The sequence below is a fragment of the Eulemur rufifrons genome, chromosome 7, assembly GCF_041146395.1.
Source record: "Eulemur rufifrons isolate Redbay chromosome 7, OSU_ERuf_1, whole genome shotgun sequence".
Lineage (NCBI taxonomy): Eukaryota > Metazoa > Chordata > Mammalia > Primates > Lemuridae > Eulemur > Eulemur rufifrons.
Window position 1 is genome coordinate 190,096,731 of NC_090989.1, and position 24,826 is coordinate 190,121,556.

Sequence of the window (24,826 nt, forward strand, 5' to 3'; positions counted from 1 at the left end):
CCACGGCACTCACTCTAGCCCGGGCAACAGAGCGAGACTCTGTCTCAAAGGAAAAAAAAAAAAGGAGGTGGCTCGGACTGGATGTGAGCATTCAGGAAAAGAGGGTGTCAGGGTGGCGTGGGCAAGTGGGTGGATCCTGAGGTGGGGGAGGAGGAGGAGTAGGTGGTGCGAGGGAGAGGAGTTCGGGTTTTGGATGCAGTTTCACTGTCACAGGTCAGCTCCGGAAGCCATTCTCACTCCTGCTCTTTCTCTCCCTGCACCCGCCTGCCCTGGCAGGGCCGCCCTCACTGCAGATGGCTGAGGCGGAGGGAAAGGGACGCGGATGGGAACGTGCTTGGGACCAGGTGCTGGTGGCTGCATTCCTTTGTTTGCTTTAAAGCTGTAGTTTATTTTTTTTTCTTTGATCTAGCAAGTGACTTAAAATGTAATTTATTTTGGAAAAAGCGAATACATTTACCTATCACAAGAGTATGCAGTAAAAAGCTGGGTGTGGTGGCACACATCTGTAGTCCCAGCTACTTGAGAGGCTGAGGAGGGAGGATTGCTTAAGCCCAGGAGTTCGAGGGCAACATAGACCTTGCCCCTAAAAAAAAAAAGTATACAGTAAAAGTCTTGTCTTGCAGAATGATTACAGAGTAGCATAGCAAGCATGCAGAAAACTTTCTTGACAGAGAATAAGAAACAAGATATTTGGGGAACCTGTCCTGCTCTCTCCCTTTCTGTGGTGTGATGTACGAATTGTCTTTGGGGATGAAAGAGACTTAGGGCTTCAGAGCTCTTAGTGGCAGGGATCAAGGTTCCCCTTTTCCCTTTTCCTGGATGAGGGACAGCTTGCAATGTAAGGTGACCAAGAAGATTGGCCCAGGCAGGATTTTCCAAGGGTCCCTGCCCAGCTATCAGTCAACAAGCAGAGCGCAGAGTATGAGCCCTCCCCAAACTGACCTGTCCAGGGAACCGTTCTGCTGTGGGGCATCTTACAGGGCTACAGTTTCATGGAGAACTTTGGGAAAGGCTGCAAAGGCAGCTTTCCCCGCCCAGAGACAGGGGTCTCACTTTGTTGCCCAGGCTGGAATGCAGTGGCACGATCATAGCTCACTGCAGCCTTGAACGTCTGAGCTAGAATGCTCCTCCTGCTTCAGCATCCTGAGTAGCTGTGACTACAGGCACACACCATGACGCCTGACTAATTTTTAAATCTTTTGTGGAGATGAGGTCTTGCTATGTTGCCCAGGCTGGTCTCAAACTCCTGGGGTCAAGTGATCCTCCTGCCTTAGCCTCCCTGAGTGCTGGGATTATAGGTGTGAGCCACTGCGCCCAGCCGCAGTTATTAAACGTATCAGCAATGGGGACTATGGACCCTGCGAACCCACAGAGTCTCTGGATGGTCCTGGACAAATTACAGTCCCTCTGCAGGCCCTGAATTTTGAAGGGTGCTATGAGCTTGGACACTTCAAACAGGCAGGTATAGGGTAGCGGTTGAGGGATTGAATTCTGCACTCTGAAGGCCTGTGCTCAAACGTGGCCTTGTTACTGATTCTCTGTGTGGCCGCAGGCCCCGGCTCCTTTATCTCTCAGCCTCAGTTTCCTAACAGCCACCTCCTAGTCGTAGGAATAATGAGATTGCACATCTACTGCCTGGAGCAGTGCCTGGTACACAGTGGGTCCCAAATTCTGGGGTCAAGTTCAGGTTCAGCTATCCTGCCCACCCCACCACTTTCCCCCTTGGTTGCCCCAACCCTGGAGCATCTGGAAAATGGACAGAGGGTGACAGAGGCCCTATGGGGACCTTCTGAGTGGTGGTGGTAGGTGGGCTCGGGGTCAGACCCAGGCAGTTGGGGGTCTGCCAAAAGGATGGAGGCCTGGGTCCAGGGGCCCCTTCCCTAACACCTCTTCCCCTAGGTCCCTCCGGACGTGATGGCCCAGCCATGGCTGTCCTGCTTCCTGCTTCCTGCCCTCGTGGTGTCTGGTGGGTGCCTCCCCTCCCCCACCATAGCAGCACTAAACTGGGGACCCTCAGTGGGGCCCTCCAGAAGGGGGGCCATCCTTCATCAGCAAACACCCCCCGGGGCGGCCTGCGGAGGAATCCAGGCCTAGGCGGGTGGGCCGGATTGGCCACAGGACTGGCGTGGGCTCCCAGGGGAGCAGGTGGGAGTCAGGTTTGGCAGGGATATCCAGATGTTGCAACACTCTGTGTCCCTACAGTGGCAGCCAATGTGGCCCCGAAGTTCCTGGCCAACATGACCGTAGTGACGCTGCCCGAGGACCTACCGGTGGGTGAGTAGTGGTCCCTGCGTTCGGACTGTGCCAAGCCCTTACCCACAAGGAAGTCCTGGAGCACCGTCCCTGCAGCTCCACGGCTCCTCACGGGACAACGGTGGCACGGAGGGAATTTGTTCAGTTCCAGAAGTTTGTTTTCTCCTCTTCAGCTTTTGGGTCAAAAGCAGTGTCCCCGGGGGTGTGAGATGTCACCCTCACACAGCGCCACGTCATCAGGAATCGCCCTGTTTCCCACGTTTTCCAGTCTTTCTGATTTCCGCAGGGAGAAAGGATCTGCCGGGGCCATTCTCTCCGCCCGCCCCGCGTGCTGGCCTCCCGCACGCACACTCCGCCTGGCGGCAGCGACAGCCTTCGGCCGCAGCCGGTCGCCTTGCTCCGCCTTGTTCTTGGTGTTTGTAGAGTTACAGTCTATCTCTGCCAAGTGAGATGGGTTTTGCAATCTAAAGTTTGCTTTTGAAATAAATATATTTACATGAAATAGAATAATAAGCCGATTTAGAGAAGATCATAAATAGTGTTATGCAGACACGCCAATGGCCATTGGCAGAGGTCACAGCGATGGTGCAGGGACACGGTTTTGGATGGAGCCAGACGCCTGGATACCACATTTCCAGAGGGCGGGACATAGGCTGGGGAAGCAGGAACAACAGGGGACCCTAGTCGCTGGGCCTCCAGATAACAGAGGTGTAGACAAGGTGAAGCCTCGTCAGCCTCAGGCCATCGCCTCCGGACAGAGCTCCTCCCACCTCCATGCTCCGCCTTCCCTGGGGGCGCCCCCGCCCCACGGCCCAGGAGGGCTCATGAGACCCCATTCCAGCCAGTGGGAGGTGGAAGGGGCCAGGAGGGCTTGTCCCTTTCTCCTAAGCACAGGCTCCAGATTTTACACACTTACTTCTACTCACATCTCATTGGCCAGAACTAGCCACACGCCCATACCAAGCTGCCAGGGCCTGAGAGATGTGGACTCTACTCTGTTTGGCCTTGTGCCAGCTCCACATCCACGGGTTCTACGGCTCTGAGAGAAAGGGAGGGTGTGGCTGCTGGGGGACAACTCACAGTCTTTGTCCCAGTGTCAGAATGGGATCCAGGAATATCTAAAGCTACCAGACGAAGCAAGAGACTGTATCATAAAAGGTGAAGCCCAGAGTCTGCCCTGGGATTCAGGAGCCAGCATCTGAGTACACAAGGAAAGAGTGGGGAACGGGCTTCGCAGTCGTGAAGGCTTCGTCCATTTGGATGTAGTTGCTGGGACAGCAAAGCCTATTAAGGGTTATATTAGTAAAGGTTTAGAGCCCAGTATGAGAGAGGAGATAGTTTCACTCTGAGACGGCACAATCGTCCCTGGAGGACTGGCTCAGGTCAAATGATTTGATATCTATGAATAATCTTTGTAGAACAGAGAAGTATTGTATGTATGGTAGTGATATTTACATATATTTTCACAGCTGTTTTGTCCTAGATAAAAATAAACACATATAGGCCGGGCACGGTGGCCCACATCTGTAATCCTAGCACCCTGGGAGGCCGAGGCAGGAGGATTGCTTGAGGGTACGAGTTCGAGACAAACCTGAGCAAGAGCGAGACTCCGTCTCTATTAAAAATAGGAAAATTAGCTGGGCGTGGTAGCGAGTGCCTGTAGGCCCAGCTACTGGGGGGCCTGAGGCAGGAGGATCTCTTGAGTCCAGGAGTTTGAGGTTGCTGTGAGCTTCGATGACACCACTGCACTCTATCAGAGGTGACAGAATGAGACTCCGTTTCAAAAAAAAAAAAGGAAAATAAAAATAAAAATAAGTGAACACACACACATCTCCAAACAAATGTCATAAATACATGTAACCCAAATGTACTCACAATCACCATCCTCCTGGGCAACCCTTTAATAATTAAATGCAACTACTTGAGTCCCCTTCCCAGTTTCAGAGACTCCTCCTGTGCGTGTTGTTTCGGGGGTTGTGGCTCACTACCTTCTCCTGCCACCCCCTTCTGGCAGCTTCTTCCCACTGCCACCCTGCTGCTTCTCCCCACTTCATCTTGCTCCGAGCTTGCACCGGGCTGGGCTGCGTCTTCTGTTGTACGTCACAGCTTGCACTGAAGGTTTGGGGATAAGAGAAGAGATTACAGCACACAGCACAAAACTGTCACCACTGCTGTTCTCGTCCACCGGCCATGCCAGCCTCGTGGGTGCTGCTGAGGGCCAGGCCTGCCAACGCGTGCCCAAGGCTTACCTGACCCATGCCCTGGGGCCCTGCACACTCCTCCCTCTCCAGCCTTCCTGGGACGTGGAAATCTAGGAAATGTGATGTGGACACTGACATCTCAGCAGAACACTGGCCCAGTGGCCATGCCAGGGAGGAATTGGGACCAAACCTTCTGAGCTGGAGCTGGAGACACTGGGATCATTGCCATTTTTAGTCTTCTCTTACCAAAGCTCAGGATTGCGATTCCAGGGAGGGCAGGCGAGGGGGCTGCCCACCCCACTGCCCCTGCTGCAGTCAGAGTGACTCCCCTAAAGGAAACCAGGACACTTATCAAAAGGCCTCTAAATGGCTGCTGAGTAATAACGTCCTGACCACAGGAGTGGGAGCCCTAAGGACTGAGGAGGTTCCAGATTTCAGGTCTAGCTGTGTGCAGAGAAGCCAAGCGCCTAGCCCAAGCCTCATGGGCAACTCGGCCCTGAAAGAGGTGGACATGGACCCTAGACAGCTCCTGTTCCATCCCCAGGTTCCGAGGCCTTCTGGTTGGTAGCTGAAGACCAGGACAATGACCCTCTCACGTATGGGATTAGTGGCGTCTATGCCTCCTTCTTCACTGTCACCACGAACACTGGGCAAGTGAGGCTGCTCCGCCCTCTGGACTTCGAGGTAAAGGAAAGGGAGGGGGAGCCGGCCTAGGAGTGCGGGGCGCCTGGCCAGTGCTCCCACTGGCAGGGGGTCACCTTGGGCCCCTTCTCTCCACCCGCTGCAGACACTCAACTCATTCAGCATCAACATCTCCGTGAGCGACGGCCACAACTCAGTGAGTCGGAACGTGGGGGAGCAGAGGGTGGCCCCAGGAGAGCCTATGCCTGACTGTGTCCCCCACCTCGAGCAAGCAGAGAGCACCCCAGTTAACAATGAATTAATGTTCACTTATATCAAAATTAGACTTGTCTTTTTTGTGTCATACGATATCACCAATATTTTAGTATTTATTATTAATTTAATTTAATTATATCAATATATTGTTATATCGCATTAAAGCTTTTTTGTTTATATCATATTATATATAATTACATATATATTATTTAAATTATAAACACACAATTAAGTATAGTATTAATACAATTGTTATTAATACAAATGTTAATTAGAAAACCATGTCAAATACCTCCTCACCCTGGCACCTCCAAGGTGATCACTTCCAACTGCTTTGGCTGAACGTGTTGGCATCTACCCTCTTATTTCTAAATGACATGCTTATGGCACTGTGTCTTGTATCTGTGGAAGTTGAGGGTTTTGTCTCTAAAATATTCCCTAAACTCTATCCATTTAAAAAAATTGTTTTAGTCACTTGGATAATCATGAATACATTCTCTTTGTAAACATTTCAAAAACTGCAGATAAAGCTAAAGTCGCCTTGGACAGCCCTTCCCAGCCACTCCACTGAAGTGAGCACTGTGGCTGTCCTTTCATAGCACTAAGTGCTTAGGTACATCTCTGCCTCCATGGAAGAAAGATCATGTTTTTGGGTGTCTGCACACACGAGGCCCTCATTTCTTGTAACATCTGCATCTGGTGTGGGATACCATGGCTCTATAGCTGGTCCCCTTTGATGGACACTTAGGTTGTTCACACCTTTATACTTTGGCAAACAGAGCTAAAATGGACATTCCTGTAATAAGGAAGGCACATTTTAGGTTTTAAAAGATTAATTCATGATGTGTACAGCTTACTTTCAAACGGCTCAGAAAACATGGAGAGAGAGAGAGAAACCAAAGGATGGGTCGATCTGGAGGAAGGCATCAGGAGTTCTTTGTGCTATCCTTGCAACTTTTCTGGCATTTCGAATTGCATTTTCTGGGCTCACCTGGGCTTTCTCACCTGCAGGTGCAGAGGGTAATGTACGTGATCGTGGAGGACAGAAACGACAACGCACCTGTTTTCCAGAACACTGCATTCTCCACCAGCATTGATGAGGTGACATCTGCCTTAACTCAGTGGGGGCAAGGGGCATCCCAAAGCATTTCTCAGAGCGGGAAGGGCCAGAAGCAGCTGGTGGGACATCCAGGACCGGGAAAAGCCTCTCCTAGAAGGGGCAGCTGCAGGGACCAAATCCAGGGGGATACAACCCCCCAGTAGTTATGACAACATTTTTCACTCAGATTGGACTGGAGTTCTTTCAGTTATGAAAGCAAAAAACCAAAAAGTATTAATTTTCTCATGTATCTGAAAAGTTTAGAGGCACCTGTAACTTCAGGCATGGCTGGATCCAGGTACTCAAACCAGGTCATCAAGATGTCTCTCTCCAGCCCTCACCTCTCTTTCTCTTGCCTCCATCCTGGGGGGGTGGGGGAGGCAGTTCTCCCATGTGGGGATCAGAGTGCTCTCCCGCAGCTTCGGGCTCACATCCCGCCAGCTTTGCAGCTTCAGCAGAAAGACTGTCTCTTTCTCAGTGTGGTTCCAGCCCGAACACCAGGGCTGACTTTCACACTCATTCTGGGTCATGTGCCCATCCTTGAACCAATTTCGGGGTACAAAGGACTCTGTTTGGCACGGTCTACACCTTGGGCCTTCCCCTCAGCAAGCGAGGGAGGGCGGTCCCACCAGGACCAAACAGGTGGGGACGAGGCGGCAAGCACAGCGCCTCTCCTGAGACTTCATTACCAGCCGGCTGTGAGGACCTTTGAGGTGGGGGCAGATATGTGAGGCCCAGGTGGTCGTTACAGGCTCTGATCAAGCACCTGTGTGCCGGCACTGTCCTAGGTGCTGAACTTACCTGGTCACCACTCTCCTTAGTCATATCTAGTGAAGAGCACAGCCAGGCAGCAGCGAGAATTATTTCAGGCGGTGCTGACGAGCACGGAGCAAGGCAATGTGCAGAAAGTGACGGCAGAGGGGCTGCTTTAGGTTGAGTGGTCAGGAAAAGCTTTTCTGAGTAGGTGACATCTGAAAAGAGACCTGAACAGCAAGAAAGAGCCGGCTGTGGGAAGCTCCGGGGAAAGGATGTTCCAGGCAGGGAACAGCAGGGGCGAAGGCCCTGAGGTGGGCATGAGCTTGGCCAGCGTGGCCAGAGGTAGAAGGTGAGGAGGAGCTGAGGGCAGAGAGCTCGGCAGTGTCCTGACCTCGGAGGGCAACAGAAGCCGTCTGCACCACATTCTGGCCAGAACGGGGGAAACTTGGAGGGTTTTAAGCACAAGAGGGATGCGGTCTGATTCATGATTTTAAAAGATCACTTTGGCTGCCATTCAGAAGTATTGAGGCCGTGGACCGGACTCCAGGAGCAAAGGCCTCCCAGGAGAAGCTTCCAGCGCTATAGGGCTGTGTTTGAAACCCCCGGCTGTAGGCCAGAGACAGCTCATGGGGATGTTTGAGCAGGGCAGTGGCACAGTGAGACTGGGTTACAGAATGATCCTCATTCTGGTCCTGAGGGGCTCTGCAAATCAGCAGGTGCTCAGTGGTGGTGAGGCCACATCGGGAAGGGGGAACCCTGGCCTGCGCCACCCCCAGCTTCCTCCAGTGGCGCAGCCCAGGTGGGAAGGAAAGGGAGATCCCACCCCCACCCCCCAGGAGGGCGGTGGCCGACTAGCGAGAGAAACGCTGGGTTTGAGCCCCCAGGTGACAAGTGCCTCTTTGCAGACCCTGCCCGTGGGCAGCGTGGTGTTCTCCGTGCTGGCCGTGGATGCAGACACAGGCTCGGCGGGCGCCGTGGTCTACTCCATAGAGAAGGTGCGCGTGCGGCGCCGGGCGAGGGGCAGCGGGTGCCCTGGCCGCCCCGCGTGGCCACCAGGGGGCAGCATGTCCACGGGCAACCCACGGTCCCCAGGCCAACCTCAGGCCCAGCCCCGAGCCCCCCTTGCGGGGTCGCCTGAGGAGGTGCAGGGACTGTGAGCCCAGTTCTCCGGAAGACCCACTCGCTGTGACAGCTCCGTTTTTTGAGCACCAGTTATGTGGCTGGCACATACTTTATAGTTGTCCCTCTGTATCCTCGAGGAGGACCGGCTCCAGGACCCCCTCAGACACCAAGATCTGCAGATGCTAAGTCCCTGATATAAAATGGGGTTGTCTTTGCAAATTAGCTGCGCACATCGTCCCGCATACTTTAAATCATCTCTAGACCACTCATAAGCCGATACAGTGTTAACAGTTGCTACACTGTGTTGTTCAGAGAATAAGGACAGGGAAAGCCCGCGCATGTTCAGTACAGATGCAGCCCCTGCAGGCCTGGAACCCACAGCTGCGTCTCGCTGGCTCCTCCTTTCAGCCCACTGGGGCACCGCCGGCAGCCCCACTTCCTGGAGAGGGAAACGGAGGCTCGGGGAGGTTCATGACTTGGTGGAGGTGGCTCGGCTGCCAGTGGTAGAGCTGGGACCCGCCCCATCTCTCAGAGCAGGGTCCCAGGGTGGGGCTGTCCCCAGGAGTCTGGCCTGAGTGTGCTCTGCCTCAGGTCATCCCTAGTACTGGGGACAGTGAGCATCTCTTCCGGATCCTGGCCAATGGCTCCATCGTCCTCAATGGCAGCCTCAGCTACAACAACAAGAGCGCCTTCTACCAGCTGCAGCTGAAGGCCTGCGTGAGTGGGTGCTAGTGGCGAGGCAGGGGGGGCTCCCGGCCTGGCCCTGGCTCATGGAGGCCACCTCCCCCAGGACTCGGGTGGCACGTACGAAGGCAGCATCATCACCCAGTGCTCCTCGCCCGTCTTCCTGTCCATCTCTGTGGTCGACCAGGCTGACCTGGACCCCCAGTTTGTCAGGGAGTCTTACTCGGCCACTGTATCCGAGGATGCAGCCAAGGTGTGCCAGGGACCTGCGGGTCTGGCAGGGGCAATGGGCGGGGCGAGGACTGGCCCTGAGCAGGCTTCCTTCTAGGGAACCTCAGTGCTGAAGGTGGAGGCTGTGGACGGTGACAAAGGCATCAATGACCCTGTGATCTACAGCATCACCAGTGAGAACAGGGTGTCCCCAGGCTGGGGCTGGGCCAGGGCGGGTGTGCGGCTGTCAGGGCCACCGGAAGCAGCTGCCCCGTCTGTCTCCTCACCAGACTCCACGAGGCCTGGCTGGTTTGATATTGGGGTGGACGGGGTCATCAGAGTCAGTGCTCCCCTGGACCGTGAGCAGCTGCTGGCAGAGGACGAGGAGGTGCAGCTGCAGGTCACGGTGAGCAAGCGAGGGCTCCACCACCCCTCCCCCCACTCTCTGCCCTCTGACCTCTGACCGCTTGCTGTCTGAGCACTGGTTCTGCCCTCTGACCTCTGATCGCTCGCTCTCTGAGCCCTGGTTCTCTGACCTCTGCCCTCTGGCCTCTGCTCTGCACCTCAGGCCACCGAGGAACACCCCAACATCCATGGGCAGGAGGCCAAGGTCAGCACCTGGGTCACACTGAGGGTGACGGACGTCAATGACCACAAACCTGAGTTTTACAACTGCAGCCTCGAGAGCTGCACCTTCACCTCCCCAGAGGCCTGCACCAACTTCTCTGGCTACGTGGACGAGCACGCCTCCCCGCGCATCCCCATCGACGGCCTCACCATGGCAGCCTACGACCCGGACAAGGCAGGCGTGGGTGGCGGGGCCGGGAGGGTGAATGGTGGGTGATGCTGAGTGCAGGGGGGTGATGGGTGGCAGGTGATGTGGGGCAATTGCGGGTGTTGGGGTGCTGGGCAGCGTGGGCACAGCGTGGTCTGAGTGAGTGTTAGGCTGGGGGGCACTCTTTTAAATGGAGGCCAGCATTGGGGGGCGACTTGGGTCTCACTGGAAAACGAATAACTGTGGGTGGTGTTAGGTGCACTGAGTTGGTATGAGATGTTATGTGGAGGACGGCCTTGGGTGGCATTACGTTGGTGGGTGTGTCAAGCTGGTGGCAGCGTTTGCTGAGGGGTGACACTGGCCATGGGGGTGACGTGGGGTGTGGGTGGTGTTTGGTGGTGCAGTGGGCGGGAGAGTGCGGATGGGTTGGCTTTGTGGGGTGAGGGGCGTGTGCCCAGGCTCTGTCTCTCTGGCGCAGGCCAGGCCCCACAGTGCCGGGGCAGTCCTCTTTTAGTGAGCACACATTTGCAGGGACTAGTGACCAGCCCGGCCTTCGGGGGCCCTCTGGCCTCGGTTTTTTGAGAGCCCCCCTCCTGGGACCTCATCAGCGGGGCTTCCTGTGGGAGGAGCCTGGGGTCAGAGACCGGAGAAAGATGCAGGCGGGCGGGCGCACTGCAGGGGCAGGGACCCTGCTACACAGCCCAACTTTACAGGGCAGCAACGGCACCTTTCTACTCTCCCTGGGGGGCCCTGACGCGCAAGCCTTCAGCGTGTCCCCCGAGCGGGCGGTGGGCTCCGCCGACGTGCAGGTGCTGGTGAGGGCGTCGGCGCTGGTGGACTACGAGCAGCAGACGGTGATGGTGGTGCAGGTGAGCGCTGCTCCGGAGCACCGGGGAGCGGGGGCCGGGGGCGCTCGGGCACCAGTGCCACAGCCCCTTACTTTGTCCTCAGGTCGTGGCCACGGACTCGGTCAGCCAGAATGCCTCCATCGCCACAGTGACCATCCACCTTAGAGACATTAACGACCACAGGCCCACATTCCCCCAGAGTTTGTACGTCCTCACTGTGTCAGAGCACACTGCCACTGGCTCTGTGGTCACCAGCAGCATCCATGTGAGTGATGTGGACACAGCTGGGCCAGGCTGGGAGGGACACACAGCGGGGCCAGACCGGGGGGTGATGGCCCTGTCTGGGTCTCTGTAGCATCTGATGTCATTGGTCTCAGCATGCATGCATGTGTGAGTGTGAGTGTGGTGTGTGGGGATTGTCCTTTCGCATCAGGAAACATGGCAGCCCTGTCCCCGGGAGTTGTATGGGGGGCTGTGAGCGTGTCGCCTCCATGTCGTCTCTCTGCCTCCCAGGCCACAGACCCAGACACGGGGGAGAGGGGCCGAATCTCCTACAGCCTGCTCCCAGGAAACGGGTGAGGGCTCGGAGAGGGCCGAGGGCGGCCGGCGTGCGGGGCCCAGGCCTACCTCTGCCTGGTGGCTGGAATAGGGGAGCTGGAGAGGACATGGGGCATTCAGTTACATTTCAGTTTCAGAGAAACAATGACTCGTTTTTTAGAATAAGTATGTTGCAAATATTGCAGGGGACACACCCAAATATTTGTTCTTGTGTATCTGAAATTCACATTTAAGTGGGCATCTTGTATTTTCACTTGCTGAATCTGGCCACCCTGAGCAGGGAAGACCTCTTTGAGGTGGATCCAGTCTCGGGGACAGTGACAGTGAAGAATGGCGAGCTGCTGGACCGGGAAGTTCAGGCCGTGTACTACCTGACGCTGCAGGCGACGGACGGCGGGAACCAGTCCGCCTCCGCCACGCTGCAGATCCACCTGCTGGACATCAACGACAACGCGCCTGTGGTCAGCGGCTCCTACAGCATCTTTGTCCAGGAAGAGGAGGGCAATGTCTCTGTGACCATCCAGGTGTGAGCCCGGCCTGGACCTGGTGGGCAAGGCAGGGAGAGGGGACCAAGCCAGGCTCTGTGGTCCTGCTGGCCTTGGCTGTGTGGCTCTGGGAAAGTCACTCAGTATCTTTGGGCCTCTGTTTCCCCTTTGGAAAATGAAAATGTCGTAGCCTTATTCACAGGTCATTGCGGAATAATGAGATAGCATGTAAAGTGCTCAGCACAGGCCTGGCACAGAGCAAGCCCTTGAAGGCATATTGTTCTTCTTCTTTTTTTTTTTAATAGAGACAGGGTCTCACTTTGTCACCCAGACTGGAACTCCTGGGCTCAAGCGATTCTCCTGCCTCAGCCTCCCGAGCAGCTGGGACTTCAGGTGCACACCACCATGCCCAACTCATTTTTAAATCGTTTGTAGTGACGGGGTCTCACTATGTTGTCCAGGTTGATCTTAAACTCCTGGCCTCAAGCGGTCATCCTGCCTTGGCTGTTCTTTTTTATTTACACCCCTGCCTCATTCCAAAAAGGACTGAGGTAGCTTAGATAAAAAGTCTGATAAAAAGATGAGGGAAATAAGAAAAAGGAGAAAATAGAGACAGCACTGCTGAAGGGCGCAGAGGCGGGTTTAGCACCGGAGCTGGGTGGCATCTAGGAGTGGGCTGCGAGCTCTGTGCTGAGCTTTGCGGTGGCCACAGCAGAAGGGGCAGTGAGGTCAGTGGCCAGGCTCCCAGGGCTTGGCAGGCGAAAAGCCACTGGCGGCTCCAGAGCAACACGCTGGAGAAGCTCCTGTCCCGGTCCCGAGTTCAGAAGCTTCAGCCCGAGATGTCTGAAAGGGGCTCTTACGAGGAGTGGGAAACCAGGTCCCCAGGAGGACAGTCTGGTGGCCACAGAGCCCTCCCATTTTTCCGGGGCCTTGTGGTTTCCAGAGTATGTTCCCACCTTGCAAAGCAGGTGGCCTAATGGTTCCCATTTCGCAGGTGGAAATAGGCTCAGAAACATTGTGCCTTTTCTGTGGTTGCACAGACAGTAAGTGGCAGTGCCGGGGCTGCAGTCCAGACCTCTCTGGCCCCGAGACCTGGGCCTGTCCTTCCTGCCTGGTACTTGTCGCCCTGGTCTGCGAGCTCCTTAGACTTGCTGCTGTGACCAAGGGGCCCAGCGCAGGCCTGGGAAGTACTGGCCTGAGTTCAGAGCAGCAGGGGATGAGCAGACAGGACCAGGCTTTTGGAAACGCCATCTCTGGCTGCTTACAGAGGATGCATTTAATAAACAAGATCCCAACAGAATTGGAATGAAAGAGATGAAGGTGGGATGGGCAGGGAGGAAGGGGAAAGAACTGGTTCTGGGTCAGAGTAGCACAGGTGACACATTGGGTTCAAATCCACATTTGCTGAGCACCTACTATGGACCTGGTCCTTTGCTGGGACCTGGGTCCTCAGAGATGAATCCACTATAATTTCTGTCCCCAGGTGGCTCTCGGTTAGGAGGAGGGTGCCAGTTACCCAATAGTGTCACTTGTGCTATGTTGAAGGTAGCACAGGGGTTGTGGAAGCCCAAGAGAGGCACCAATCTGGCCTGGAGCTGGGCGGAGAAGGTGTGGAGGGCAACCGAGTGAGGGAGCGGCACGTGCGAAGGCCTGGTGGCATGGAAGAACCTGTTGTGTTATTTGTGCTGGGTCACCCCAAAGGCAGACCGAGCGCATGTTGGGGGCCCTTGCAGGACAGGAACTCTCTCTCTCTCTCCCCCGCACACACTCACACACAACTTGGGTGAGGAAGTAGCTATTTAAAAGCTATAGTACCCCAGCCTGGGCAACATAGTGAGACCCCATCTCTACAAAAAGTAAAACAATTAGCCAGGGGTGGCGGCACACACCTGTAGTCTCAGCTACTCAGAAGGCTGAGGTGGGAGGATCACTTGAGCCCAGGAGTTCATGGTTGCAGTGAGCTATGATCATGTCACTGTACTCCAGCCTGGGTGACACAGAGAGACCCTATCTCAAATAAACAAACAAACAAACAAAAAAAAGATAAAATAAAATAAAATAAAAATATAGTTCTGAAGTAGTTATCATGGGAAAATCATAATCTTATTGGCCTTCACACTTACCTGATATGTTAATATTTTTTGAATGTCTACAATATATTTCTCCCATATCCCCTTCCCACGAGAATATCAGCCCCACAAGGGAACTGTCTTGATTACAGCTCTGTCACTAGTACCTAGACCAGGGCCAGCCTTGCTGTAGGTACACAGTAAACATCTGTGAGATAAAAGAATAGCCTCAGTGCTTAAGGCCTCAAGAGCTCTTGCAAGCTGTTGATCTGAGCCTCTGAGAAGGGAAACTGAGGCTGGGAGGCTGGCCAGTGTGCCACTGGCTCCAGGCCCGATTACTGCCCATGTGGACTGGTGCGGGGTTAGGCCAAGGGGAAGTGGCCGGGGGCTGGGGGCACCCGATAGCCAATGGCAACCCCTACTTATCTGCACAGGCCCATGACAACGACGAGCCTGGCACCAACAATAGCCGTCTGCTCTTCAGCCTGTTGCCTGGCCCCTACAGCCACAACTTCTCTGTGGACCCTGACACTGGGCTCCTCAGAAACCTGGGGCCCCTGGACCGAGAAGCCATCGACCCCGCCCTGGGCGGCCGCATTGTGCTGACCGTGCTTGTGTCTGACTGTGGCGTGCCTGTCCACAGCACCAAAGTCAATGTCACCGTCACAGTGGAGGTATGGCCTGGCTCAGCTGGGGGCACGGTGCCAGGATGGGTCTGAGGGCCTGCTGGCCCTGGGTTAGGGGCTCCCAAGCAGATGGGCAGGCCCCCAGCGGCTCACATCATAGTTCTGCCCTTTGCAATATGGCGGCTGCCTGGGTTACGACCTTGGCGCACTAGTTGTGTGGTCCTAGGCAATTACTCAACTTCCCTGGGCCCTCAGGTTCCTCATCTGTAAAATGGGGATGAGAACAGCATAAAAATTAAGTGAGTTAATTAAGGGAAAGTGCTTCAAAGAGTGCCTGACCCAGAGAAGGTATCGGTAAACATCAGCTCTAATTGTCAGTCACAAAGTCCTACCTGAAATCCAGCACAATTCGAAGGCAAATATACGGGGTGAAAATCAGCATTGACAGTGTCTACTGCACACCTGGCCCTGCAAGGTGGAAATAGTTATTACCATCTTATTGATCAAGAAACTGAGGCACAGAGAGGTTGATACCTTGCCTAGGGTTGCAGAATGAGGTATTGAACCCAGTCAATCTGGTTCTAAGGCAGCCACCAGCCCACAGTCAGCTTCCTTTGGAAAAGTGCAACAAATGTGCATCCACACCATGTCCGTGATGTGGACCACACCCCCTAGGGTTGTGCAGTGCACAGCCTGCACCACCACACATAGCAGCCCTGTGTCCCACTGGGTTGTGATACGCCACTTTCCTACAAGGATCAGAGAGTGAGACCTCAGGGAAAATGGAAAAAGAGAAGCAGAATGAGGACTTCTTGGCTGTCCTCAGAGCAGGGGTGAGCTTCAAAGAAAGAATCAAGCAGAACAGCATTTTCTGAGCGAGCAGGTCCCTTCACCCCTGTGAACAGACCTCACAATTGCCCTGCGAGTGGGGACTACTACCCCATTTTCCAGATGAGGACACTAAGGCCAGAGAGGGCTAGGTCACACATGAGGCATAGGTGGAGCGGGCTTTGACTCAGAGCTGCACCCTTAGCCACACCTGTGAGTCAGGGCACCCTGCGAATGCAGCTGGTGTGTGTGCACGGAGCCGCTGAGGCCCTTTGGGAAACCACCATCAGAAAAGACTTGTAGCAAGGGGGAGAGAGCTTTGTCTTACAAGATGTCCATTCTAGGGTTATTCAGAAAAACAAATGCTTGTGATGTCCCCTACCTGTGAGCCCCGGGGAAGGGCCAGAACGCTTGGTGCCCTCCAAGCACAGGCCAGTGCTGGGAGGGAAGGCAAAAGGGAAAACAGCTGGCCTCCAAGGGCAGGACCAGGTTTGAGCTCTCACGGGGTCCTAGAGCCCAGCTCTGCCTGAGCACAGAGCTGGAGCTGTGGGGTCACTGGAGCGTAGGAGGGACAGCAGGAAGGAGGGGACGAGGGAAAGCATGGGCCACGGGCCCTTTGTAGACACATAACGGTATTGGTGCCAACACAGTAAACCCAAGAGATGGGGAGTCAGGCCAGATGGACACAGGGCCCCAGAGCCATCCTTCCGGAAAGCAGTGTCTAAAGCAGTCCTGAGCTTCCTGACAGTCCAAGCCCCTGGTTTGTGTGTGACCTGGGCAACTTCCCTCCTCGCAAAGCCTGTGTCCTCATGGGGAAGTGGGCAGCAGGTCTGAGAGGACGGGGTAGAGTCCAAGCCTGAGGCAGAGGGATTACTGGCTTCTCAGAGTGGCTCCAGGGACAGTGAACCTCAGGGAGAGAGGGAGCTGGGACTCAGGCCTGACTGTCCCTCAGGACATCAACGATAACCTGCCAGTCTTCAACCAGTCCAGCTACCACTTCCTGGTGCAGGAGCGACGTCCAGGTACGTCCTCCCTCGGCCAGGCGGGGCCCTGGGGCTGAGGCCCAGTGTGGCCTGGAGTGCCCAAGAGAGATGAGGGCAGAGCACACTCCCACGGGCCGGGCCAGGGGTCCCTCTGAGCTCTGTCCCTCACGCACAGGAGTGCTGGTGGGCGTGGTGGAGGCCCAGGATGCAGACGGCACGGAAGCCAACAACCGCATCAGCTTCAGCCTGTCGGGGAGTGGTGCCAACAGCTTCATGATCCGAGGCCTGGTGCTGGGGTCTGGGTGGGCTGAGGGCCAAATCTGGCTGCCCCCAGACTTGACCTTGGACTACGAGGCACAGCCTTTCTTCAATCTGACAGTGAGTGCAGAGAACCCAGACCCCCAGGCGGGTGAGGCCACGGTAGAAGTCCTCGTGGCTGTGGAGGATGTGAATGACGAACCACCCACCCTGGACTCGGCCTCGCTCGGGGGCATCCTTGTGGCTGAGAATGGCTCGCAGCATGGCCAGGTGGCTGAGGTGGTTGCCTGGGACGTGGACACCAAGGCCCAGCTGGAGATCCAGCTTGTGAGCGTCATCTGTACCAAAGGTGGGGCTGACGTGGGCAGCCTGTGCCATGGCTGGTTCTCTGTGGTGGCCAACGGCTCTGTGTACATCAATCAGAGTGAGGCCATCGACTTCGAGGCCTGTGACCTGGTCACACTGGTCGTGCGTGCCTGGGACCTCACCACGGACCCTGGCTTCCAGGCCTACAGCAGCAATGGTAAGGCAGCCTGGCCCGCAGGGCTTGGCAAGCTGTGGCTGAGGGGCGACCCCCACAGGGTCTGGGTTCAGATCCTGGCACCATCCCTTCCCAGGAATGGCATTGGCAAGTCCCAACCCCTCTCTGAGCCTCAGTTTCCCCATCTGTCCCATAGAGTTGGGTAGTAAATGGGAAGATTAAATGGGAAAAAGCATTTGGTGCAATGGCTGGCATACAGTGGCACCTAACTGATGCTATTGCTTTGCGAGGCGGTGTGAAAGAGGGTCACATTTCACACACGTTCATGCCCCACCTCTGCCACCATAAGCAACAATGACCGCGTCAACAGCTAGCACACACCCAGCCCTCACCACAGCCAGGGGCTACGCCAGGTACCCTGTGAGCATTTCCTCATTTTACTTCCACACAACCCATGAGGTAGGTGGTCCCTGTCCAATTTTATAGGTGAGGAAACTGAGGCAGAGAGCGGGCGTTTGAATAGCAGCTTACACAGTTGAAAGGTGTCAGAATAATGTCATGGCCAGGTGGGCTATACCTAGGCTGGGCCCACTCTTGCTGTGTGGCTTTGAGAAGCTGCTTATCCTCGCTGAGGTCTGGGGGTCGAACCCGCACCCGCACAGCCCAGAGAGGACTGAGTGGCTCCACCAGGCTCAGGAGTGGGGAGGGGCTCGTGCTGGGCGCAGGGTCTGCATGGAGGAGGCGGCAGGGGGCGTGGTGGGGCCCAGGCTCTGTGGGCCAGGTCTCTGCCCAGAGCCAGAGCCAGCGGACCTTGCTTCCCCAGGAAGCCTCCTCATTACCATCCAGGACGTGAATGACAATGCACCCTATTTCCTGCCTGAGAACAAGACTTTCGGTAAGCAGTAAGCCTGGTCACACACACACCCCCTGCTCCACTGGGACTACCCTGGAGCAGCCCCCACAGACCCTCCTCAGGCCTCGGGGGTCCCTTAGAAAGGCAGAAAGGCCTCTAATCTTGCCTCCCCCAGGGTTGCAACAGGAAGGGACACCTAAGGTTTCATTCCAGCTCTGTCCCACTTGATGTCTGACCCTGGGCCAGGCCCTCGCTCTCTGGGCCTCAGTTTTCCCGTCTGTACAATGGGAGGTGGATGGCTTGCTAACTACTGGCCCAGTGCAGCTGTAACAGGGGTCTCTTTTGGTGCAGAGGCTGTGGGCAGATTTAGGGGATGAGCCTGAGCTGGGCTTGTAGCCAGCTGTGGTCCAGGTAGGCCCTTCCCTGACCCACTGACACCCTTCCCGTCCACACCTGTAGTGATCATCCCAGAACTTGTGATGCCCGACCAGCAGGTGGCTTCTGTCCAGGTAAGTCTCTGGCTCTAGCTTTTGTTGGTCACATTAGCCATGAAGGACATAGGACTAAGGCTTTCAAGCCTTTCAGCTGCTCCCCAAAATGTTTTAACACTAGAAAGAAAATGTTTGGGTTCCAACATTTGAAAAAGAAAACCCTAGAAAGGAAATAAATACCTGCTTAATCAATATAATCAAACTTCACTAATTATTAAATTTAGTATTCATAAAAATTTCATGACCATAAAAACCACTTGCAGTCTAGATTTTTCTTACTACACCAGAATTCTTGAGTATTACAGAGAACTCACAGTCATTTGTAAATTAAACAAGTTCTAGGCACGGTGGCTTACGCTTGTAATCCCAGCACTTAAGGAGGCCAGGAGTTCTAAACCAGCCTGGGCAACATAGCAAGACCCCATCTCTACCGAAAAAAAGAAATTAAACAAGATCATTATAGTTAAATAATTTCCAGAGCCAAATTATAAAAATGCTTTTGGCTTTTTATGGTGTTGGGTGTGTATGTTTATTAGGGGTTGTGGCTATGCCACGTGGGATGAGGCCTTCCAGACAGTCCTGGGGCCAGGCCTGGCCAGGCTTCTCTGAGCGTCAGTTTCCCTCTGTGACAAGAAGCTGGCAGATCCTGGCAGGTGGCATCTGGGTGCCACTCCCTATGCTGCGGAAAGGACATGTGTACAGGAGATGGACAGAACCGGCTTTCCCCACTTGGAGCTGAGGGTGCCCTTAGAACAGGGTCTTTCTCTCTGTCTCGGAGCCTCAGTTTCCTCTTATAAAACGGGGATAGTAATACTTCATCCCTAGGTTTTTTCAAGCTTAAACCAGTCAGTTTCCCATTCTTCAGCCAACTGCATTCCAATGTCATGAGTTTAGCCATGGCTTTGAACAATTTTCTTTAAATAGACATCTCTTTGAAACGTAAACACCGGCATTGGCCCCATCCTGAACAGTGATGTCAGTGGACTCGCGGCTCTGTGTGTTGGTTGTGTTTTCCTCTAAAGGCACTAGAATGAGTAAAACTGCTTGGGCCGCTCCACCACTGGTTCCATGGCCCACTAGGGGAACCGGTACTCACACTGCTAAGCACTGGCATGAGGATCCAGGGGAAGGTTCCTGGCGCACAGTGGGTGCTTAGGCAATCTGAGCATCTCTGTGCTGTGCGTGTGCGTGCATGTGTGTGGCAGTGGAGGGGTGGGGGAAGCAGGGCACGAGCTCCACGTGGGAGGGACTTGGGGCAGGGATCTGTTTAGTTGTGGGGGCAGGAGCAGCGAGTTATCCAAACCTGGATCTGCAGAGCAAGCACACTGTGTTTCCAAAGGCTTTGCTTATTTGGGGCACCCTGGGGAAGGCTGATGGAGATGATGGGGACCAGCCTCCCAGGCCACCCTTGCCCCTGATCCCCGTTGGCGTATAGGGGTGACTGGCCTGGCCTGGCCCCCAGATCTTGTCCACTCTTGCTCCTAGGCCAGAGATGATGACTCAGGGAACAATGGGGCCATCCTGTTCTCCATCCTCCAAGTGGATTTCATCTCTAAGGATGGGGCCACGATCCCTTTCCAGGGCTTCTTCCGGATTTCCACCTCCTCGGAGGCCAACGCGTTTACTGGCAACATTGAGTAACTGTGGGCAGCCCCTGGATGGAGGCCAGGGAGGGGACCAAAGGGGGCTTCAAGGCAGTGAGTCTCCCATCCTGGGAGGCATACCAGTGGGTTCCAGAGGACGTCAGCTTGGATTCCAAGACTGAATTGTGCCCTCCCACCTTGCATAGGCTGGCAACTAGCCTTGATTCCACTCTCCAAGGCACCTACCAAGTGATGGTCCAGGCCCAGGATAGACCTTCTGTGGGTTCTGCCCAGGAAGCCAAAATGACGCTGAATGTGAGTGCCAGTCCAGCCCCCAGCCCCTAGTGCCCTCTGCCAGCTGCCAGGTCCCAAGTGCCTCATCTCCCCCACGCACTCTTCCCCCAGCTCTTCACTGTGGACCAGAGTTACCGTGTGCGGCTGCAGTTCTCCACGCCCAGGGAGGAGGTGGGCGCCAACACAGTGGCGATTAAGGAGTAGGTCTGGGGAGCCCAGGAGCAGGCTGTGGGAAGAAGGGGGCATGGGAGCCTGGATGGGATGTCTCTCAACCCTGCCCCTGACCGACACTTGACCTTGTCCCTTTCTGCGTGTTCCCAGAAGCCCATGCCCAGCCAAGGGCAGAGGGAGGCCTAAACAGGGCTGCCATGTACAATTGTGAAGACTGCACTGCACAATGGCACTCGGCCTGCCAAACCATAACCCCAGCCCCAGGAGAAGGAATTTCCTTTTCTAATTTTCACAGACATGCTACCTGCTTAGCCAATAGTGCTGTCCAGAGGAGGTGCCCCTCTCTCATTCACACAATTCCTAATGCCACTGGCAGAGCCCTGGCCATAGGCCCGGACTAAGGCCCCTACCCCAGGCCTCTGTGACACTGCCCCCTCTGCAGGGCTCTCGCCCAGGCGACCAGGACGACTGTCTATGTTGTGAATATTCAGGATATAGGCTCCGTGGCTCGGTGAGTGCCCACAGGCTAGGGGGTGGGTGAGGAGGAGAAGCAGCAGGAGGGGCCTGCTGGTGGTCTGGGCAGCTGACTCTTCCACCCTGCCCCCTTCCAGCGCCCAAGCCCACTCCTACCTGGACGCCTACTTTGTCTTCTCCAATGGGTCAGCCCTGACACTTAATGAGCTGAGTGTGTGAGTGGGGCTGCCCTGGGGGTGAGCTGAGTGGGAAGCCTGGGGCATGCCAGTGTCCCTCGGGCCTGAGTGGGCTTCTGTGGCCAGGATGATCCGGAACGACCAGGATGCACTGACGCAGCTGCTGCAGCTGGGGCTGGTGGTGCTGGTGAGCACGGGCAGGGCAGGGAAATGGGCAGGGCAGGGTGCCGAGCCCACGGCCTCCCCCTCACACACATGCCTCCTTCCCCAGGGATCCCAGGAGAGCCAGGAGTCAGACCTGCCCAATGTGCTCATCAGCGTCATCATAGCGTTGGGGGTAGCTTTGCTGCTGGCCCTTGTGATCATGACCGTGGCCCTCCTGTGTATGCGGAAGAGGTACTGCTCCTGCTGCCCTGTGTCTGCAACCCTCACCCTTTCCCATCACCCGAAACACTGGGGCGGGGCGTTAGAAAGAGCTTGGGTTTAAGTATCACGTATATGTGTTTTCAATGCCCTGTGACCTGTTGTGAGATCTTGGGCGAGTCACCTCCCTTCCCCGAGCCTGTTTCCTCATCTGCAGAATGGGCATGACACCAGAGTCTCAATGCACTCAGAGAAGCAACATGCATCTCACACCCAGCGAGACATCTGGCACATGCTACGCATGTAATAAATGCTTTTTCCAACATGTGTAGAGTCAGCAGCTGTATCTGGGTTTGATTTCAAGCCTCGCCACTGGCTGGCTGTGCAGCCCACTGCAAATCACTTGCCTTCTCTTGCTCTTCTACCCTCTGTAAAAGGAAGCTAACCCTCTCACCTGCCAGGATCATGGTGAAGCCACACTCTTAGGGCCTCCACTGGGCACAGGGTGAGTGTGCAGTGAGAGTGTGACCTCCTACCCCCTATTCCCCACAGCTACCACCGGAAACTTCGGGCTACGAATGCTGCCAAGGAGGCCCGGAAGACAGCAGCGGGGGTGATGCCCTCAGGCCCTGCCATCCCAGGGACTAACATATACAACACTGAGCGGTGAGCAAGGGTCAAGCGTTGGATAAAAGACCTTATAGGGTGGCTGAGGGCCATGGCCACTTGACCAGGCTTTCTCTCCAGGGCCAACCCCATGCTGAACCTCCCCACCAATGACCTGGACTTAGAGTACTTCTCCACTGGCAACTTGGATGACATCAGGTGAGCAGTGCCCCTCATTGCCAGGCTAGCAGGTGGAGGTGGTTGAGGTGGTGGTGGTGGCAGTGATGGTGGTGATGGCAGTGGTGATGGTGACAGTGATGGTGGTGGTAATGGTGGTGGTGATGGCAGTGGTGGCAGTGGCAGTGGTGATGGTGGTGGTGGTGGTGGTGGTGGCGGTGGCAGTGGCGGTGGTGGTGGTGATGGCGGGGTGGTGGCAGTGGTGGTGGCACTGATGGTGGTGGTGGCAGTGATGGCGGTGGTGATGGTGGCAGCGGTGGTGATGGTGGTGGTGGCGGTGATGGTGGTGGTGATGGCGGTGGTGGTGATGGCGGTGGTGATGGTGGCAGTGGCAGTGGTGGTGGTGGTGGTAGTGATGGTGGTGGTGATTGGTGGTGGTGGTGATGGTTGTGGTGGTGACAGTGGTAGCGATGGTGGCGGCGGTGGTGATGATGGCGGCGGTGGTGGTGGTGATGGCAGTGGTGGTGATGGTGGCAGTGGTGGTGACGGTGGTGATGCTGGTGATGGTGGTGGTAGTTCTTAGCCACAGACAGGGAAGACTGGGCCTGCCGACAACCTGAACTCCATCACCTCTCCCACAGCCTCAACTCCCTAGATGACAACTCTGTGGATTTAGACAAGAAACATCGGGAAATGAAGGCAAGATGTGGGATGAGTTGGTACCTGGGGCTTCTGACTTGGGGTCCTTCTCTGAAAGCGTGGTGGGGTAGAGCTGGCGGGACTTGCTACTGACACAGGCAGCCTTGCTTCTCAGCATCAAGCCCCAGGAAGCCCTATGGCTTTAGAATGGGGTCCAATTCCTGCTCTTCCACTGGCTCACTGTGTGACCCTGGGTGGGTGATTTCTTGCTTCTGGTTCTTAGCTTTCTCATCTGTAAATGGTGGTCAGAACATCAACATGCAGGGCCATTGTGAGGATTAAAGAAAAGCAGGCATAAAAACCACCCGGCACAAACAAGTGCTGGACAATCGAGTTCCGCCCTTTATGGCCTTTATATAAAAGCTGGCAGGGGCGGGGAAGAGATCTGGAGATGAAGGAACATCTAGCAAAGGAGAGAAGGTGGGTGCAAATAAACAACAGCACTGTCATTTGTTGAATAGTTGGTTAGATTAGACCAAGAGTTGAAATACCTATGTCCAGATCACATCCAGAGATTCTGATTCTGCTGACCCAGGTGGAGCCTGGGCTTGGATATGCTGTAAAAGCTGCCCCAGGGGACTCTACCATGCAGCTGGGACCGAGAACCACAGGGGCAGGTTACTGAGCTGAGTGGGGGTGTCTCCGGAAACAGCGGAACTACCTCTCTCCTTCCCACTTTGAAAACCACCACTGGAGCAGAAGTTCTCTAAGGCCCATTTGAGCTGTAATAGTCTGAGTGAGTGTGTGTGTGTGTGTGTGTGTGTGTGCGCGCGCGCGCGCGCGCGCGCGCACACACACACGCTGCAAGGAGCCATCCACCCCCATCCACCCACAGTCTGCATCCTGGGCTTGGCCCAGTTTCTGTCCGCCGGCCAGGGGCTCCCAGCCTGACCTCATGGTTCAGTATTTATTTTCCCTTGGGGACTCCTTACTTGGAAAGATTTGGTCAGCCAAAGCCTCTCTTGGGCTTTAAAATACCAGAATGTTGCAGGGTCCTGGTGTTACCTGGTGCAGGGAATCTGGTGTAGAGTCCTCCAGACAGGCCCCCAGGATGGGGGCTGTGGGTATTAATCCACGCAGCCAGGCAGTGCTGGTGCTTCTCTGTTGGAAGATGGTTTGAGGCAAAATCTCCAATGAACCTGTCTAGGGGAAAAGGGAATAGTCTTGCCTGCTGGAGCCTGTGGCCCCTGGTGGAAGATGATGCTGTTCCCCAGAGGAATGGAGTCAGGGTTCCCTGCGGTGGCGCTGGAGCTCTGGGCTGGGGAGGGGCAGGGAGCTGAGAGAAGGGTATGGAGAGGGAGGGAGGGAGGACAGGACACAGAGAGTCTTCAAAGCCAGAAAAGAGCTCAGCCCTTGTCCTAGAAGGCAGGGGTTGATGTATTTCCAAGAAGCTGCCCCAGGCTCCACCCCGTCTCCTGCAGCAGTGAGTGGGCCTTGGGGGCCGCTGGGCAGGGGAGACCATGGGCCTTCTTGGGAGCTGCCTGCCCCTCCGCTCCCTTGGCTAGGTGGGGGACATGGGTGTGGCCTCTTCCCAGGAAACCCTTGGTGCCATGACTTATCCAAGAGCTTCATAAATGTTTGCGTGGAAGGTATGAGTGACTGGAGGGCTCAATCACTCCAACCTGTCCAAGTAACCAACAGGGAAACTGACGCCAGAGAAAGGTGCTGACGAGCCCAAGGCCGACAGCCTGCAGGGCAGGAACAGACCAGAACCCAGGTCTCCAGTCTCTGGGACCGGGTCACATCATCCTGGGCAAGTCCCCGCTTGGCCTCTGTCACCAGGGCTCTGCGGAGCACGGGCAGAAT

General features: G+C 55.5%; 1 protein-coding gene across 3 annotated transcripts in view; it reads left to right on the forward strand.

Annotated features, from left to right (window-relative positions):
- The window catches only part of CDHR2 (cadherin related family member 2), a 35,347-nt gene that overhangs the window by 9,445 nt on the left and 1,076 nt on the right, over positions 1 to 24,826 (forward strand). The window contains exons 2-31 of one of the 3 annotated variants that reach the window (XM_069476155.1): positions 1,900 to 1,966; positions 2,203 to 2,274; positions 4,999 to 5,138; positions 5,242 to 5,292; positions 6,363 to 6,452; positions 8,112 to 8,201; positions 8,920 to 9,045; positions 9,119 to 9,265; positions 9,341 to 9,416; positions 9,513 to 9,628; positions 9,791 to 10,024; positions 10,711 to 10,866; positions 10,949 to 11,110; positions 11,359 to 11,420; positions 11,684 to 11,927; positions 14,392 to 14,631; positions 16,364 to 16,433; positions 16,570 to 17,175; positions 17,957 to 18,028; positions 18,446 to 18,495; positions 19,963 to 20,114; positions 20,267 to 20,375; positions 20,466 to 20,554; positions 20,968 to 21,036; positions 21,137 to 21,214; positions 21,302 to 21,362; positions 21,447 to 21,571; positions 22,091 to 22,204; positions 22,286 to 22,363; positions 22,963 to 23,025. In XM_069476155.1, the coding sequence (XP_069332256.1) occupies positions 1,915 to 1,966; positions 2,203 to 2,274; positions 4,999 to 5,138; positions 5,242 to 5,292; positions 6,363 to 6,452; positions 8,112 to 8,201; positions 8,920 to 9,045; positions 9,119 to 9,265; positions 9,341 to 9,416; positions 9,513 to 9,628; positions 9,791 to 10,024; positions 10,711 to 10,866; positions 10,949 to 11,110; positions 11,359 to 11,420; positions 11,684 to 11,927; positions 14,392 to 14,631; positions 16,364 to 16,433; positions 16,570 to 17,175; positions 17,957 to 18,028; positions 18,446 to 18,495; positions 19,963 to 20,114; positions 20,267 to 20,375; positions 20,466 to 20,554; positions 20,968 to 21,036; positions 21,137 to 21,214; positions 21,302 to 21,362; positions 21,447 to 21,571; positions 22,091 to 22,204; positions 22,286 to 22,363; positions 22,963 to 23,025 (3,794 nt within the window). In that variant the 5' untranslated portion in view covers positions 1,900 to 1,914. The remainder of the gene's footprint in view (positions 1 to 1,899; positions 1,967 to 2,202; positions 2,275 to 4,998; positions 5,139 to 5,241; positions 5,293 to 6,362; positions 6,453 to 8,111; positions 8,202 to 8,919; positions 9,046 to 9,118; positions 9,266 to 9,340; positions 9,417 to 9,512; positions 9,629 to 9,790; positions 10,025 to 10,710; positions 10,867 to 10,948; positions 11,111 to 11,358; positions 11,421 to 11,683; positions 11,928 to 14,391; positions 14,632 to 16,363; positions 16,434 to 16,569; positions 17,176 to 17,956; positions 18,029 to 18,445; positions 18,496 to 19,962; positions 20,115 to 20,266; positions 20,376 to 20,465; positions 20,555 to 20,967; positions 21,037 to 21,136; positions 21,215 to 21,301; positions 21,363 to 21,446; positions 21,572 to 22,090; positions 22,205 to 22,285; positions 22,364 to 22,962; positions 23,026 to 24,826) is intronic. The other 2 variants (XM_069476157.1, XM_069476158.1) reach the window with 2 other exon arrangements.